The sequence below is a fragment of the Balearica regulorum genome, chromosome 1 (assembly GCF_011004875.1).
Source record: "Balearica regulorum gibbericeps isolate bBalReg1 chromosome 1, bBalReg1.pri, whole genome shotgun sequence".
NCBI lineage: Eukaryota > Metazoa > Chordata > Aves > Gruiformes > Gruidae > Balearica > Balearica regulorum.
The window spans coordinates 184,733,045-184,750,963 of NC_046184.1; the positions used below are offsets into that span (position 1 = coordinate 184,733,045).

The following is a 17,919-nucleotide window of genomic DNA, read 5'->3' on the forward strand; positions in this document are numbered from 1 at the left end:
CAGGAGGACTTTTAGCCTTTGGTTATTTTGCCTGTATTCCTCACCAAATGGATAGATTCAAGCTTAATCTAAAACATCTTTTTCCCCTATGTCATGTCTTGCTATACAACCAAGCATGGGACTAAATAACCAGTGCTTGGTGGGGATGTGTGTGGATAGTAGGGTTGATCATTTGTCTAGGTGGTTGGGCAAAAGAGAATTGCTAGCAGCTGCAGGGCCAGGTCTTTTGGGGCTGTGAGTACTACTTAGTCATGTACTCAACAGTTGTCCTTTCTGCCTTGTGTCTCGTTTTTCATCCTGCTCGTGCTCTTGACGTCGTGTCCTCGTATCTCCTTGTTCCCTACTTTTTAACCTTGCTTTCCATCTGTATCACTAAGGTCTTCAAAAAGGATTGTTTGTAGCCACTTTTATTAGCAGAAAGAAAATCAGAGGAAGAACGCAAGAAAGGAGGAAGCCGCAAAATAAATAACAATTGAACTTCAGCATGAGAACTTCTTTTGATCCACTGCAAAAATAAATAAATGCATCCACATCAGCCAGTAAGAACTGAACAAATCTGTTAGATACAGATGGTTTATTGTCTAGAATATTGTTTTTCTCATTTTGTATCTTGCAGGAGCAATGACAACATGTCTGAAAACGTCAAGAAGTTTCAGAGATTTTTTTCTTCCCTCTCCCTGTCCTCAACTCTTCTATTTTAATTCTAGATATTCTCATCAACACACAAACATAATCATAGCTCCTGACGCATACGCATGGAATAGCACCTGATGTCTGTTTTCAGTGTTACTGGCTGTAACTAAATATGACAGTCTTCCCCAATGAGTATTTAACAGAACTGGTATTTTACCTGCTCAGACAGCTTTTATTTAAAATGAGTGAGACAGCACAAGAGCAATATTCGGTAGCTATGGCATGTATAAACATCAGGTTAACCTGACTTCAGGACACGTGCTAATATCTTCTCCTAAGAATGAGGAAAGCTCTCCACGCCCTGGAGAGAGAACGCCCTGGCTGGCGCAGCTGGGGCCACGGCTCCCTATGCCCGAGCAGCTCCTCATGTCACCCCCGCCATCTGCTCCTCTCCTCAGGTCACCCTCTGTAACGAACGGGCCCAGCTGCCGCCGTGGCCATGTTCATAGCTCACTAACGGATGGAGCTGAGCAATAACCACAGACAGATGCCAGCAGAACACGGGACGGCAGGCAGCGATGGGGAAGTGGCAATGGGGGGCGGTGGCTGAAGCCATGTGGCGTGCGAGGCCACAGGCTTGCTGCAAGGGTAAACCAAGCGAGGCAAGGCGGGCTGCTGCCTCCTCCTCCTGCGCCGTACCCACGGCAACTAGCAGCCATGGGGCTGGGTAAGGATGGTCCAGCCATATGTTTTTGTGATTCCCTCCTTGCAGCTGGCTTGGATGCTCGTTGTACCCTCCAACAGGAGCCGGGCACAATGCCAGTGTGGACACCCCCTCCCGAACCACAAATAGTTGGGGTTAGCAAACCGAACCAGCCAGAAGAAGACATGATCCTGCTGTCAGGGGTGCCGATTGGAGTACGAGGGGCGATACTTCCCACTTGTAGTAGCGGTGAACTGCTAGAGGGACTCCAGTCGTCTGGAAACCCCAGCCTCCGGCCAAGCATCCATGCCGGTTTGCAGGCCGTGGCGCTGACCGTCCCCGCCACGGCGCACCTGCACCGTCCGCCCAGTCCCCCGCGGCGGGCCGGGCACGGCCGGGCCGGGCCAGGCCACGGTGCCACCTCCCCCTCCCGCCTCCTCCGCCTCAGCCCCCAGCCCGGGCGGGCTATAAGAGGCGGCGGCGGCAGTATCGGGCCGCTTATGCTGGCGGCGGGAGGCAGGGGTGACAGCGGTGGTGGGGCACCTCCGCCCGCCACCGCCATGAAGTCTCCTCAGGCCCAGCGGCCGACGGGTCAAGGTGGGAGCGGCGGGCTGAGGGGGCGCGGCGGGACCCTTTCCCCTCCCCTCCGCCGGGGTGGGGGGGCTCGGGACGCTGAGGGGTGTGGGGGGGCGGGCGGCGGGTCTCCCCTCACAGCGCGGGGGTCCGGGGGCGGGCAGCGCCCGGCGGACCCTCACGCTGCCGCCGCCGCCCGGCAGCGCTGGGGGAAGACGGCGGCGGAGGCCTGGCGGAGGCGCTGGGGGAGTTCGACGCGGTGCTGGAGGAGTTCTCCTGCCCTGCCGGCCGGCGCCGCTTCCACTATGGCGAGCACCTGGAGCGCATGAAGCGGCGGAGCAGCGCCAGCGTCAGCGACGGCAGCGGCCTCAGTGACTCGGAGAGTGAGTGTCGGTCGGTCCGTCCGTCCGTCTGTCCCGGCCGTGCCCCGTCCCGGGGGAGGGGGGGGGGGGGAATCAAAATCGGGTATTAAATCAGCGCGTCCCCCTCCTTCAAAGAAGAAGCAGGGATCTCCAAACGAGAAACCCGACTTTCATCAACGCTCTTTCATTTACTTTTTGGGTTAGAAGTCGCAAGGATGCGAAGTCTGGCCCCGCTGGTTTTATTCTCCTGCTGTTGAACAGCAAAGGCGGGAGGGAGGGCGAGACTCACTGGGGAGCAGCCACAGCAGGGTCGCCTCCAGAGCCGGGAAGCTCGCTGCAGAACAAGCTGAAGCTGCCAGCCCGGCCGCTGAAACACCGAGGCATCCCGGCTTCTTAAAAAAAAAAAACAAAAAACAAACCCACAAAAATGTCCCTTACAACAACAGTCCCTGTTAACCTATCTCAGTAGCCGAAGTATCAGTCGAAAGAGACTAAGCTAAAGTGCACTTTCCAGAAGAGACTGAAACTCATCCAGGTTTCTAGTTTAGTGTTATCAGTGTTTCGTAGGTGATAATTTTAAGTTAACTTGCACGAAAGTATACGGGACATGTATGAATGGTGCATGCAGAACACAGCACAAGAAGGGTGGGAAGCAGAAACCGACTTAAGACCTCCTTTGAGCAAGAAAACATAGAAGTGGAACTAAGTTTTTTCTAGTTAACTTGGAAAAAAGTTTTACCTCTCTTATTTTTTGCTAATCAGGGAGAGAGAACATCTTTATTCTTCCAGACAGTGAGGCTGGAAACTGCTGTTCTCCTCAGGAGCAGTAGACTCAAGGGCTACTTTGTCAGAAGTAAGTTCTGATAAAAACAAACTATACCCACTATTTTAGTTCCTAACTATACAGTGAGCTTTGTGAAACTTACCTTTTTTTTTGGCTATTTAGAATAAAAGTGCTTCTTTAATTTCTGTTGTGCATTTTATCAGTTCAGGGACTTACTGTGCAGTTCTGTTGACTTAGCACTAAAATGTTGATATGATCTTCCTAGTACTTAAGCTGTGAGAGTATAGCCTCTCTATATTATCAGAATCCTTTATTTCATCATCATGGGTAGGATTAATCTTATTTCATTGACAGGTAATGCTTTACCTGCCCTGAACTTGGATACCTTGCCTAGCAGTGCCTTTTTTTTTCTGTAGTCAGTGGAGATAATAGCTGTTTCATAATGTTGTGGGTGAATTACTCCTTGTATCTTTCTCCCTCTGAGGAAGATTTAGAAATGTGTGCCCACTTTAGGCTGGGTGCTAGCCTTTTGGACGGCCGAGGGTGTATAAGGTGAGGTATGTCTTTTGTGAGTCAAGCTGATGAAGTATGTGAGCTGTGTTACAAATCTAAGTTTGTTACTAACTGTAGCAACACAGCCCTCATGTTACTATTTCTTGGGCAGTTTTCAGTATTGCAATATATTGACCTCTCACATAGTCTCATCACAAACGAGACACTTAGAATGATAGAGTGAAATAATCTACTGTTGAGAAAACCATAAAAAAAAGCCCCACAGTATCAAGAACTTATTCTTCTTGCATGGGTAGCCAACTGTAGTTGCTTAGCGTGTCTGATGTGGCTCAGAAGACTTAAATACTGCTTAAAATTTCTCTGTTAAGATTGGCAGGAAGGACCTTTGGAGGAAGATGATAGTGTTCTCTGGTAGGGCAGGAGACCTGGTGAGAAACAGCATGCTCATGTAAATAGGCAGACCAGATCTTCAGGAAGATCTGGAAAATAAAAATCTGTGTCTCAAATCTGCACTGATTTAGTCTGAAGGCATTAATGGGATAGCAGGATAGACAGAGTTTGATGGCTCTATATAAAGTCCTCAAGGATCTTGTATGAGGAACTTGTCAAGCTTCCAAATCCCATCCTGTGCTGGAGTTCTCCCTTGGTGATGCATCATTTGAAAGGTGGCTCTGGTGAAATCAAAGTCACTGCCTTCTGGACACTGGTATATACTGGACCAGGAGGGTGCACTAGGAGTGACCTGTTGGCATCGAACAGTGTCAAGCGTATGAGGATATGTTTAAGGGAAGGGAAACAGAAAAATAGCCAGCTCTCTTCATTTCTCAGAAAAAGCCAAGTAAAACACTTCTTCCTAAAGGCATCATTCAGTGCAGACAACTTATTTTGAAGTTATAGGACTGGGGGAGGAATTGCAGATTTATGAAGAGCTCCTTTATAAAACAGGCTCCAGTATCTGATGTAATCCAGCTACGCTCCCTATGTCTATTCTAAGAATAGATGCAGGGAGCTTCCTACTTACCCAGGCTCTTTCTGTTCAAACTCAAGGTTTTATTCCCCCCCCTAGGTTTACCTTTCCTTTGGTCTATACTGTTTAGTGCAAGTGTAGTGCTGAATTCATTACCTTGCTATTCCCATGGTAATGCTTAGGTTAAACACCACTGCAGGATCAAGGAGAAACTGGGCTGAAAGAGCAAGTTCTGACAACATGAATCTGTAGCAGTGCAAAAGAAATTCCAACAATATTATCTGTGGATAGTTTGAATGATCCTCTCGTTCATGAAGACTATGCCTTTGCAAAATCTTGTTATCCAGTGCCAAGACTATTCCAAGTACATTTTGTCATGTATGTATAGAACAGTTCAGGCTATCGTATTTTAGTACTGTCTCCTCTTGTTCGTTGGTTAATCTAATCCTCCTAACTGATACGGTGTGGCTGAAGGTTAGGCCTATCTATCTTTCAGCCACTCCTGCAGTGGTATCTTTTGAGTCTAGGGTGGGACTGAAGGGGCGGTAACATTTTAAGCTGTTGCAACTGTTTGTTTCGGGGCCCCTGAATCAGTCTTGAATTCAACTTTGCAAGAAGTTAGTAATAAATATCAAGTGGTCACACACAAGCAATACTGTTCAGTGGGGTAGGGAAAGCCTTTCCTCCCCTGGTGTTTCTGCCATGAGGATGAGCCCATTTAATTTAACAGAAATATTTGCAAAAGTTCTTTATCAATATAGTTAATCCTGCAAATATTGCTTCTAACATTAAAATCTCCTCTTGAGGGAGGTAGCTCCAAAAGTACTAATTGAAATTCTTACATTACATATTTCAGGCTCTTAAGAAAAAATAAGAGTTTGAAGACACTGCTGTGGAAAATGAGCATGATAGTACTTGGTTCTTCCACACCTTGTCCTGTTATGTGACTAAACGATCTTTGGATGAGGTCTGTCTTGGCCATGGTTAAGTATTGTACATAACACAATGGACACTAAACCTTACACTTATAGAAAGGCTCACGTGTGCAGATGTTAATGATGATCTTCGTTCTTGGCCCACAAGTATGTTAACTACTTCAGCTGATTGGGTCAGTGCTGGAAATCATGATGCAACTGGTGAGTTACTCCAACACACATCCTTTTGTTGCTGGACTGTGAGTACCAATTATGTTTCAATTTGATGTATTCAACTGAATCGAAGTACAACAGCATTGTACTTCAGGTTATTAATCATGCTGAAACTTCTAAGTTGAGGGATACCTCATAACTCTTTGCTGTTTACAGTATGTGTTGGCTGTGTTAAAATAGGATTTGTGTTAGTGAGTGCTGTGCTGGCAAAAGCCACTAGTGTAGATGCAGCTATATTGACAAACTCTTACAGATCTCATTTGCTTCTTGTGAGTTGGAATAAGCTTGCAGAGAAAAGTGCAGGCTTGCCTGTGTAAATTGTATGTCCGCTCAGTGCATTGTGCTAGTACAGTATAGGGCAATGTCAGGACAGTCTTCCAAGTTTAGGCTTAGGATAATGAATAGAAAGTTGGACTTTATGAGAGGTTGTGGGAAGTGCTTTAACATTTCTTGTGCCAAAGCTTTACCAACACCAAAAAGCTGAATGATAATCTGTTTTGCTCTCAGAAATGTTTCACACTTCTAACTCCAGATGTGTTTTCTTGAGACAGGTTCAGCTTCCAGCCTCTCTGTTAAAAGCATTGCAGAATATTGATTTGATTCCTACACTGTAGGCTGTAGGAGTGCATCTTCATAGCTATTTTTAGGAGTGTGTAAATGCTTTCTGAGTAATACCTTCTGGCTTTTAAACACCACAAAAGACCTTGACTGCATCTAGAACTCTTAATTTTATAATTTCAGAATCAAGCAGGTGCAGGTTTACTAAGGGGTTGTACAATATCCATTAGTACCCAATGCCTGGTGTAATGCAAGCATTCGTGGTTATATGCCATGGATGTCTCTGTGTAGTTGTTCTAATGCCTCCACTATCTAGAGGTGAAGCATAAGCCACTGTTAATACTGCAGCTGTCCTCCTGAAGAGCCTGCTTACATTTGCAATATGTTGTAGAAAAAGGCAACAGAAATGATTGAAGAAATCAAATAGTTTCCAAGTGACTAAATAGACTGGGACTGTGAACCCAAAGGAGACATGACTTGGGTGGGGACAAGCTAGTCTTCCAGAAAATCCTAAGTGACATTAAGAAAGTGACTGCTACCTCACCCAGTATGAGGAAATCAAATTAAATCAGCATGTTTCAAGAAAAAGAGGAGCTATTTCTTCTCATAGTGTATTGTTAAACTGTAAAATGTATTGCCTTAAGGCATTGTGCATGTTAAAATTTTACATACTCAAAAAATAACTAGATAAAAATCACGATGGAAGGGACGGGGCCATCGGGGACTGCTGTAGGCTAAGATGCTACTGCAGTCTTAGCAAAGGTATTGATCTGTGCATCGCTAGAATTTGGTAGAGTTTATCTTGAAACCATCAGTGTATGGCTGCACCACTCTTAAACTCTTCCATAGGCATATCTGCTATGAGAGATAGAATGTGGGGAAGGTGAACCTTTGGTTTTAGCAGCAAATCCCAGTCTTGTATGATGAAGAAGAGAACGTTTTAAGGAAGTAGATTGTTTCTGCAAACTTCTTATCGCCTGTCTCTAACAAGAAGGTAATGGAATATTTATAATGCAAAAAATGAAGCAAGACTCTCATGGAGAAATAACCTTTTTATTAAATCATCTGAGAAATAATGTTTTATTAAATTACATCAAAAAGTAAGAAACTCCAGGTGCCTAGGCTTCTCTCCAGGTATTTCAATTTAATGAGAAATGTGCTTTTTTTAAGATTTCCTGTTCTTACCTCTCCAGCATACCCGTTTCCCTTACACTTTGGAAAGGAAGCATTAGTAAAGGGGAAGGTTGGATTTGGAAACACTGTCTCACAGATAGTAAGTTGGGGGGGGGAGTAGAAAGGTAGGCTTTGTATATAATGAGAAAACACGCTTGTACATCTGAATTTCAGGCTTCCTAGATAACTTCCTTGTAATTATGTGATTTGAAATCTCTTAAATCATGAAGCCTAGACATGTAGCTAGTGAAAAGGTGTGATTTTTCTGTCAGTGTTGGAACAGATGTTTGTTAGCTAGGCAAAAAAACGTGAAAAATACACAATGCAGCCAAGTGTAACTGTGATTATGATAAAAATAAACACTATCCTTGAGGGCAGCAACATGTGTATTGTGAAACAAGCTCTTTGCATTGTGAATATTTCTCACTTCTACTGTTGCCATTGGAAATTCCTGACTTTATCTCTTTTTATTATTTTAGCAAGTCGGCTATATTCTGACTAGGAATGAGTTGTGCAGTCTGTTCCTTAAATGCTGAACTATTGTTTTATAACAAATTCATGGCTTGTAGACACTTAAGTGGAATTTTAAAGCTCCTCTCTGAAAACTTTAGGAGTGTAATTTAGTTTTTTCCTCTAAAACTCCCCACTGGAAACTGCAGTAAATTTTTTACCGACTCAGTGCTCTTTAAAATTGTATCCTGAACTATCATACTAGAAAGAGCATAATATTAAAGATGACAGACAGCTGAACTTTTCCATTGTCTGTTTTAAAATGAGAAGTTTGAGGGTTTTCTCCTTCAGTTAACTACTGCCCAGAACCTTTCAATTGCTCATTTCATGGGGACGTTCTATATTTACATGGTATGGCCATGGTTTTTCTGTGTGGTTTAACCATATACTGGAACAGCAAAGGTCAATACTAACTACAGATTACTTTGCCAAAGTAAAATATACCCATATTTATTCCAACCCCCTAATTTTGCAGCTATTGGCTTAGTTTAACTCATGTAAGTCAACTCAGTAGCTTAAATCTCAGATTTTTAAGGTCTTTTTTATTTTAAAGAGACAGTATTGTGGAGCATGTTCTAAAACAACTGAAGGGGCATAGTTTATATATGTGTGCAGGCAGTAGAATCAAAATACAAAGTATTACATTAGTAATTACATTAGTAATTACTAATTACATTAGTAATTACATTACATAAGTAATGACTAATAGATAAACTTGCATCACAGTGAGAGAGAAGGGGCTGGATGAGGAAGGACAACAGTGACGAGAGATCCTTGGTCTCTGGTTATTGGGTTGCAGGGGATGTTGTATTTGTGTGGCAGTGGAAATCTTCCAAGGGCTGTTACTGGAGGTGAATGGGCAAGTCTTGGCTGTGGCAGCTAGTAGAGAGCAAGGACTAAATTGTCGTTTTTCCAGAGCTTTCTGCCCTACAGCCACACTTTGCCAAAGTGAGTATTTTTGTGTGATGGATATCACAAGTATTTTTTTAACAGTACGTTGTTTTCAGCAGTTATAATGACCTTGATGGCAGAGTCATTACATTCCTCTTTCAATCACCAGTATTTCTGCTGCTTGGTGGCACATGTAAGCCACAGCCAGTAGCTAAAGTATATTTTTGCTTTTTGAGAAAGATAAATGTTGATATTTTCCTGAAACTATTAATATTGCAACCCATCAGAAGACAATACTGTTTTGTGAAAACATTTCACCTTTTGAAACTGGAAGAAAAACATTCAGATATTTAAAGCAACAGTACTGTCTTATTTTCTCTTTGCCCAGTTGTAAATATTTCCCAGCATAAGGTTTGTTGAAGCCAGTATGAAATAACATTTTCTGGTTTCAATACACTGTGAGGTGAGCAGTCAGTACTTTCAACTGCTTATAGAAGGAGTTTGGAGAGAAAACTGCAAAAAGAAAGGTGAGTGCTAGCTTGGATATGTACATGGATAGAAATAAAAAGAATTGTGTGAATAGTTTGCAGCCAATTTAAATGGCTTATTAAAGCTTTTGCAATTTGAGTTGCCGTCACAAGCATTCACAGAACTTTTTATTCTGGCTGTATATAAGAGCAACTGAAGCTTTAGATATGGTGTTCGAGAACGATTGGTTTGTAATATAAATTCCCAGCATCGCTACATTTGGTGTCTGGATACTAGTAGCACAGACTCCACATTAAAAGAACACTCAGTTTGGTGAGTGTTATTTTTTATTAATTCAACGAGCTCTAAAAACCTTTAAAATATGAAATCATTTGAAAGTTCTTGTTCTCTTTTCAAGTACATTACCTGGACAGTGCTTTTCACCTTTGGTCTGTTCTGTCAGTGTTTCAGTGAGTTGTACTCTTGGCTACAGGACTATTTGTGTGAGATGTTACAATTTATTTGGTGCTTTTGTGATGGTAGGGGTTTTGTCCTGAACAGCTAGAATTTTTCCTTTGAAGTTTCTTGTTCACTAGGGTTTGCATCTTGACTGAAAATAAGTCTGGCTTTAGTAGAAAGTTGGTCTGTAAGCTCATTTCAGGAGGAAATTTGTCATATCTTTAATGCTTAATTTCAATCCATTAATCTACAGGGTTTGTATTGTATAGTACAACACTGGTGACACACATCATTGCAGAGCAGTGTCAGATTTCCTCCTGCCCTTGTAGGTTGTTTTTTATGTTTTTAGGGGCTACTTTTAAAATAGCTTTTTTTTTTTCCATTTTTCTATCTAAAATTTATCTCAATTCTGCATTGTATTCATGAAATCTTTCTTGTATCTGAAATTTCAAATAGATTGGTTTCAGTCTACTCAGGTTTAGAGGCTTAGAGGCACTTAAGAGTGAAGATAAAGAAATTACAACAAAAAGCTAGTATGAAGAAGCATACCTCTCTTTCTAAACAAGAAATATCAACTGGTGGCTGATTTGGGCAAGCAATAGTCCCAGGCAACAGATGTCGCTCACATCATGGCTGACATTTGCACAGTGCTGCAGGTAGCATGTGCATTTGCTGGAACAGGATCCGAGCTAATGGCAGAGAGAACTGTGAAAGATAACAGTACTGTAGAGGGTCAACGTGCATGTGAAAGGAAAAATGCTCCAGGTTGAAGCTTCTCACACAAGCCTCTTCAGTGTGTATTGCAACAGAGGTAGGGTTGGAAGCTTTCATAGAAGAAACAAATGGACAATCAGCCTACGGCTGGGTAAACATCTGACAGGCTTAGTAGATGCACTTGTCCTGTCTGGTCTGATTTGTCACTGTACCTGTATACTCCTATGGAAGGTGTTTTTGTCCTGGTAAAGACAGCAGGCTAGAGGAGATCGGGTATGGACAGGCATTCTTCCCAAAGATAGGTGGAACTTACAGTAGAGTAGTCAGCTAGAGGATAGTCTCTACATTTCAGAGAATCACAGAATGGTTTGGGTTGGAAGGGACCTTAAAGATCATCTGGTTCTAAGCCCCCTGCCATGGGCAGGGACACCCTCCACTAGACCACGTTGCCCAAAGCCCCATCCAACCTGGCCTTGAGCGCTTCCAGGGAGGGGGCATTTGCTATCTGCAAACATTGTAGTGGTGTTCAGTGAAGGTGTAGATATGCAGATCTTGGCAAGGCAGTCTGTGGTCCTGCCCCCTTTTGCTAATTCAGCAAGATGCCCTCAACTGAACTAAGGCAGTCATCTCCTGACATAGCAAATGGGATGGGCATTCAAGGAAGTGTGACAACTGACTTGAATGGACTTAATGCAGTGTAACCACCCCCTAGGCTGGGGCTTCAAGGACAAATGCTACATGTGCTGCAGGTAGGCAAAATTGCTGGCCTCAGTGGCAAGCAGTGGTAGTCACCACCCCATATAATCTGACATACATTTATTTCCTAGAAAGTGTGCCAAATGAATGGAGACTATTGCCATGTTCACATTACAATGGTTTATTTCTTGCAGAACTACAGTTTTTGGGTCACTGGCTCAAAACTGTGGGAACCAGCAGTTTTAGTGTCTCTGACACAATGACAATTCCTCCTTCCAGTGGAGCCATGACTAATACTTTGTGTGCACTGTGCATCATGGAACTCTTTATGAAAAGAGACAAGAAAAAGATCCTTTTTCTTAAACTTTTGAAACTTAAGACCTTGTCTAAAATCCAAGAATATCAGAATGGTATTGGAACCTTTCCTGTTGCTTTCCATGGCATATAAAAGCTTTCTTTGAAAGACCACCTAAAATAAGATTGCAGAAAATCAGTAAATCTGTACGAAAGATTTGCAAACTCTAGAGTTAGAGTAAAAGAAAATTAAAAGATGCCATACAACTTATCTAGAGCACAAGACCTAAAGCAGCATAGTACGGAGAAATGGGAGAGTTTGCTTCAGGGATGAGGACAATGCTGAATATATTCTTTGTTCTGGGGGACTGTCCTTGTCCTGGACCTCTTTATTCAGCTTTTTTATAGCTTTTGAAAAATTTGGGTAATCGGAATTTCACAGAATATTGTGAATCAGGCAGGTCATACCAGGCCTAATTCAGTGGATGTGGAATAATTGCCATTCCTGTAATATTTTCCAAATGATGCTGACTGCAGGGAAAGCTGACACTTTACTTACTGGGGGGTGAGGACTGGGCCTAGGACTACTTGCTTTTTGACAGTAGGTGTGGGAACAACAGCCTTCACACAGTAGATGATTTATTTGTCTCTGGCTGTAAAGTCTATAAATTTGAGTTCTACAGATGTTGAAGCCCATGTAGGAAATGTCTCATTTCTCTCTTTTTTTTTTTAACTCTATTGCAAAATTGCAGAAAGGGTTAATTTTACTTTAATGTAACTTTTTTACAGGTGCAGATTCACTCTACAGAAATAGTTTCAGCCTCAGTGATGAGAAGCTTAACTCTCCAACTGCATCTACTCCAAGCTTGCCATCTCCATCAGTAACTCCATGTAAAGGTAAACTTAATTTTAACTGTTGACTTTTTTCCTAATTCTCAACTATGCAGGCTTCTTTCTGTAAACCAGGATTCACATGCATGCATTGACTCTTTTTTTTAAAATGACAACAAAACTAAAGATTACTGTTAAGCACACTACAGATGCAAGTATTATTGTGTTGATCACAAACAGCAATAGCACACTGTATCCACACTTCTTCAGGGGTGACCCAGCAACTCTTTTGATTTTGAAACACCAAACTACATAAGAGTTTTTTGGTTTATCAGGAATCGTGGTACTCCTTACAGAATACTTCACTTCAGAATTAACTTGTGTTACTTCTTACTGAAGCAACTAAGTAGCTTAAGTGTCCCATTATAGACAGAAATACTTAGCCTGAATGCAGGGGTGCAGTAGGTGACTCCTCTGAAGCTATATGCTGCCGTTTGAGTTAATGCAATTACTCAGGTCCATATAGAGCTTGCACTACTGATACAATCTATATATTAGTAATTCCTTCCTCCTTTGTAGCCATGCTGTTTAAAAGTGGCTTCTGTCCTGCAGCTGATCTAACTCCCCAGGAGCTTGTTTCATTCAGGTTAACTTAGATTAACTCTGGAGTAGACATATCAATAAATGAACAGTCATAAGTATGTACTACATGGTGCTTTTGTTACAATTGGTGTTCTCAGATGGATATTCAAGAGTTTTCCATGCTTTCATGTCTTTTCCACAGTGACCATAGAATCATAGAATTGTTTTGGTTGGAAAAGACCTTTAAGATCATCAAGTCTACCCGTTAACCTAGCACTGCCAAGTCCACCACTAAACCATGTCCCTAAATGCCACATCTGCATGTCTTCTAAATACCTCCAGGGATGGTGACTCAACCACTTCCCTGGGCAGCCTATCCCAATGCTTGACAACCCTTTCAGTGAAGAAATTTTTCCTAATACTCAATCTAAACCTTGCCTGGTGCAGCTTCAGGCCATTTCCTCTTGTCCTATCACTTCTTACTTGGGAGAAGACTGACACCCACCTGGCTACAACCTCCTTTCAGGTAGCTGTAGAGAGCAATAAGGTCTCCCCTCAGCCTCCTCTTCTCCAGGCTAAACAACCCCAGGTCCCTCAGCCACTCCTCATCAGACTTGTGCTCCAGACCTTTCACCAGCTTCATTGCTCTTCTCTGGACACGCTCCAGCACCTCAATGTCCTTTTTGTAGTGAGGGCCCCAAAACTGAACACAGTACTCAAGGTGCGGCCTCACCAGTGCCGAGTACAGGGACACAATCACTTCCCTAGTCCTGCTGGCCACACTCTTGCTGATACAAGCCAGGATGCTGGTGGCCGCCTTGGCCACCTGGGCACACTGCTGGCTCATATTCAGCTGGCTGTTGACCAACACCCCCAGGTCCTCTTCTGCCCGGCAGCTTTCCAGCCACTATTCACCAATCCTGTAGCGATGCAGGGAGTCGTTGTGACCCAAGTGCAGGACCCAGCAATAAGTCCTGTTGAACCTCATACAGCTGGCCTTGGCCCATTGACCCAGCCTATCCAGGTCCCTCTGCAGAGCCTTCCTACCCTCAAGCAGATCAACTTTCCTGCCCAACTTGGTGCTGTCTGCAAGCATACTGAGGGTGCACTCGATCCCCTTGTCCAGGTCATTGATACAGATGTAAAACAGAACTGACCCCTGTCCTGAGCCCTGAGAAACCCCATGTGTGACCAGCTACCAACTGGATTTAACACCGTTCACCACAACTCTTTGGGCCTGGCCATCCAGACAGTTTTTTACCCAGTGAAGTGTACGCCCATCCAAGCTATAAGCTGCCAGTTTCTCCAGGAGAATGTTGTTGGAAACAGTGTCATAGGCTTTACTAAAGTCCAGGCAGACAACATCCACAGGTTTTCCCTCATCCACTAAGCGGGTCACCTTGTCATAGGAGAACAGGCTTGTCAAGCAGGACTTGCCTGTCATAATCCCATGCTGACTGGACCTGATCGCCTGGTTGTCCTGTACATGCTGTGTGATGGCACTCAAGGTGATCTGCTCCATAACCTTCCCTGGTCAGACTGACAGGCCTCTAGTTCTCCACACCAGTCACACAAAAACAAGTTAAATGTTTTCTTTCTAATTAGCATGAGACTAGGGAGAAATAATGAGTAATAGTTAAGAAGTAGCAAAAAAGAGTAGTTAGACTGTCAGGAAATACTTGGCAAGGAGTAATATTAAAGGTCAAGATGCTCTTCCTGATGAGAGAGCAAAAAGACAGAAATAGAGTTGGAACTGGCTTAGAATAGGCCACAGAAATGAGATAAGGAAGCCACTTGCAGTAAAACTAGATTCAATAGGACCAGTGATGTTCTCAGGAGTGGAAATTTAGATGGATGTTTGGATCCAAATTTATAGCGTATGGGCGAAGATCAAAGGATCTGACATCACAGCAAACCAGTGATACTGACATGTTTTCAGAGGCTTAGATTTGAGTATGACTGGGAGCTAACTGGATGAGGTTTGATTAGGGCCATGAATGCGGTATCTGAATAGATGCAATAAGGAAGACTCCCACAGTAGAAAGGACATGGATTAGTTGACGTACAGCTTTTTTTTTCTTCCACTTCAGCCTTTGCTTTTTAAGGAAACCAAACAGAAGATTGGTTTGGTTATTTCAAATGGAAAACTATAAAAACTAGAATTTTAATTCAGTCTCCCCTGTTTTCTAAGAATGCATTTGGACACTGCAGCAACCCTATTGAACTTTACTGAAAATCATCCACAGCCTGTTTGATACCACTGAAAGTGATTTGGAGGATTGTGTGGTTCCATTGTTTCTTTTGGCCAGAGAAAGATGTCATGTCTAAGCAGTATTGACAGTCTCTTATTTTGCAGCAAAGCTTGGAGACACAAAAGAACTGGAAGAATTCATTGCTGATCTTGACAGGACACTAGCAAGTAAGTAGATTTTTTTTAGTAGGCTACATCTCACTTGGTACTGTCAAAGAGTGATGAAAGCCAATGTGTAGGGGAGGGAGAAGCAAAGGGTAGTAATAGTTTTATGTAATGTGGCTTCATTTTAGTTTGCTAGTCCTATGGATCATTATTTGGATAAGAAGGTAAAATAAACTAAATTCTGGTCTTTGCCTGAATGTTCACAGCGTGCAGTTTAGCTTGTGTGACAAAGGCTGTATACCGATGAACCTCTGTCCTCACCTTTGAGGCAGCTGCAATTCACTCCTCCTTGACGTGTATAGATCAAGTACACATCACTTTCTTAAATACTCAAAACTCAGCTAAAAAGTGGGGGGTTGTTTCTTCATTATAAAGCTAAGTAACTGGAGGAATAACTGTAGGAGAGGGAAACCTTTTTATTCAAGACTTTGTTTTATGAAAGAATTAAGGAGCAGATATCTGCATCTGTTGACTTAGATTAAATGTCAAATCCTGTTTGTTCTTGTCTTTACCAGGAAGGGAATTTAGGTAACTCTTTCTTTCACTATATAGAAATTCTATTTTCCAGTTACAGTACTAGGCTCTTCATTATGATTTTAAAAGAAAAACAACAAAACCAAAAAATGCTCTCCTCTTCCCAACCATGTACTCTGCCTATTCTTTCTGCTTCTTCCTGTGCTGTTACAGATGTGATACTGTGGTTTGGGTTTTTTGTATGGAACCAGACTATAGAGCCTAAAACAAAAAACTGTAGGACTAGACCTAAACAGCAGCATGAACACCCCCCCCCCCCCCCGCCCCCATAAACTATGAACTGAGAGTTTCTTGTATTCATTAGGTATTTTCCCTTCCCTATAATTCTTGAAGCCTTGGCCATCTGCCTTGGACTTAACTCAATTACAGCTGCCCTTATGAGTTTCCTACTTCCCTGCTGTCTTCTATCTTAATCCTGGTTTCACTTTTCTTACTTAAAATACATTTCTAGTTTCCTGACTTCTGTCATGGACACATGCTTGAGTTAACTCCATCTTTACCACTGAAACCTTATTGACCGATTGCTCTTCTGAAAAACTTCTGAGTTTGAAGGTTTGCACAGAGCAATGAAAGCCCCAAACCACCAAATATTTACATTGGTGTATCTTGCACAGCCATGTTGCAGCTAACTCTTAAGGGGCAATAGTATACTGGTTTTGTTGTCCCCTTGCAAGGCTCATCTAAGGTGAAGCCAGGGATTGCCACCTGCTGTAGTGGTTTTTGTGGGGTTTTTTTTCCTCCAAACTAAGCAAATCTCTAGTTATTTCAGCAGAGTCTCATTTACATGGTGTCACTTGTCTTAGTGATACACTATCTTTGTCATACATGGAAACTGAGGAAAAAGTCCAACTTCCATCTGATATTTATCATCACAATTTTAAGGAGTTGTATTTATAGGCTTGAAGTTACACCAAACTTTGTACAGGTGCCTTTTCAAGCCTAATGCACTTATTAGAACAGTAATTGCCTTAAATTTTTACACACTAACCTTTTGTCTCTTGTGTTAATTAAGAAAAGGCATAATTTTGGCCTGTCAGGCAGTCTAGCAAGCTGGGCATAGATAGGATGTCTGGTATGTCAGCAACATGGAATCTTATCTAATATAGAACTTAACGGTCTTGTTTTGTATTTCCAGGTATGTGAAATGAATCTTTGGCATTGTGCTTGCCTGTCAATGTCCTCTGAAGAAGTGACATCAGTCACTGAGAACTGCTGCCCTTGTCTGATAACTTTGCTACCCCAGATATTCACCTTCTGAACATTACCTTCATAAACTCCTACAAGTATTTAACTGGCAACATCAGTTTTGTTACTTTGCAGCAGATGGAATAAGACAGCTTAAATATTGCAGCTGTATTTTTCTTTAAAATATAGCTTCATTTTTAATTTAAAGTTGCTTTTATGAATATATTTGTAATTTTATATAGTTGAGAACTTGTAATGCTTTTTTCCATTATAATATATTTTTGTACACAAATAAACCCTGCATTGGAATCCAGTTGTCTGAAAGCTTCACATGAACATGCGAACTCTGAAACATAAGTTCAAATTAAGCTCTTTTTGAAAACATTGAGCTTTAAAATATCTGATAAGGGTATATTTTTCCTGTTAGACAAAATGTGTTATGCTGGCTTCATGTGGAACTTCCTGGTTTTGTTTTCAAATTGCTTAAATAAGATAATTTTGTACTATGTAAAATTAATACAATCAGGAAAATAAAATTGGTCAAACGGTTACTTCAGATTTGCTTTAATACAAGTGAAATAACATTGGCTTAGTACAGATCTGAACAATAACACCTATTTCCAACCCCATGTAAAAGCTAGCTTTAAAATTACATACCATTCTACATGAAGTACTAATTGGGAGGTCAGACATTTAGGCCCACGGGTTTAAAGGTATGAAGATCCTGTAGCACTACGAATATACTTAAGTGTCTGGATGTTTCTGATACCAGACCCTTGGGTCCAAAACAGTCTACCACTCTAAAAAGGCTTCCTGGTCATCAGTGTTATGCTGAAAGAGTAGAAGGTGAACCTGTATTTTTTACAAGGAACCTGATTCTTTCCATATGCGTTAGGCACTGGAGATGTCATTATGTGAGCTCTGC

The 17,919-nt window shown here is 42.2% G+C and overlaps 1 protein-coding gene across 1 annotated transcript; it reads left to right on the forward strand.

The window, feature by feature from the left end:
- Nucleotides 1-1,800: 1,800 nt before the first annotated feature.
- RGCC (regulator of cell cycle) lies at nucleotides 1,801-17,545 on the forward strand. The gene is made up of 5 exons (XM_075741749.1): nucleotides 1,801-1,933; nucleotides 2,113-2,292; nucleotides 12,236-12,343; nucleotides 15,216-15,278; nucleotides 16,945-17,545. Exons 1-5 carry the CDS (start codon nucleotides 1,837-1,839, stop codon nucleotides 16,950-16,952), a joined length of 456 nt encoding a protein of 151 aa, XP_075597864.1. The 5' UTR covers nucleotides 1,801-1,836; the 3' UTR covers nucleotides 16,953-17,545.
- The last annotated feature ends 374 nt before the right edge of the window (nucleotides 17,546-17,919 follow it).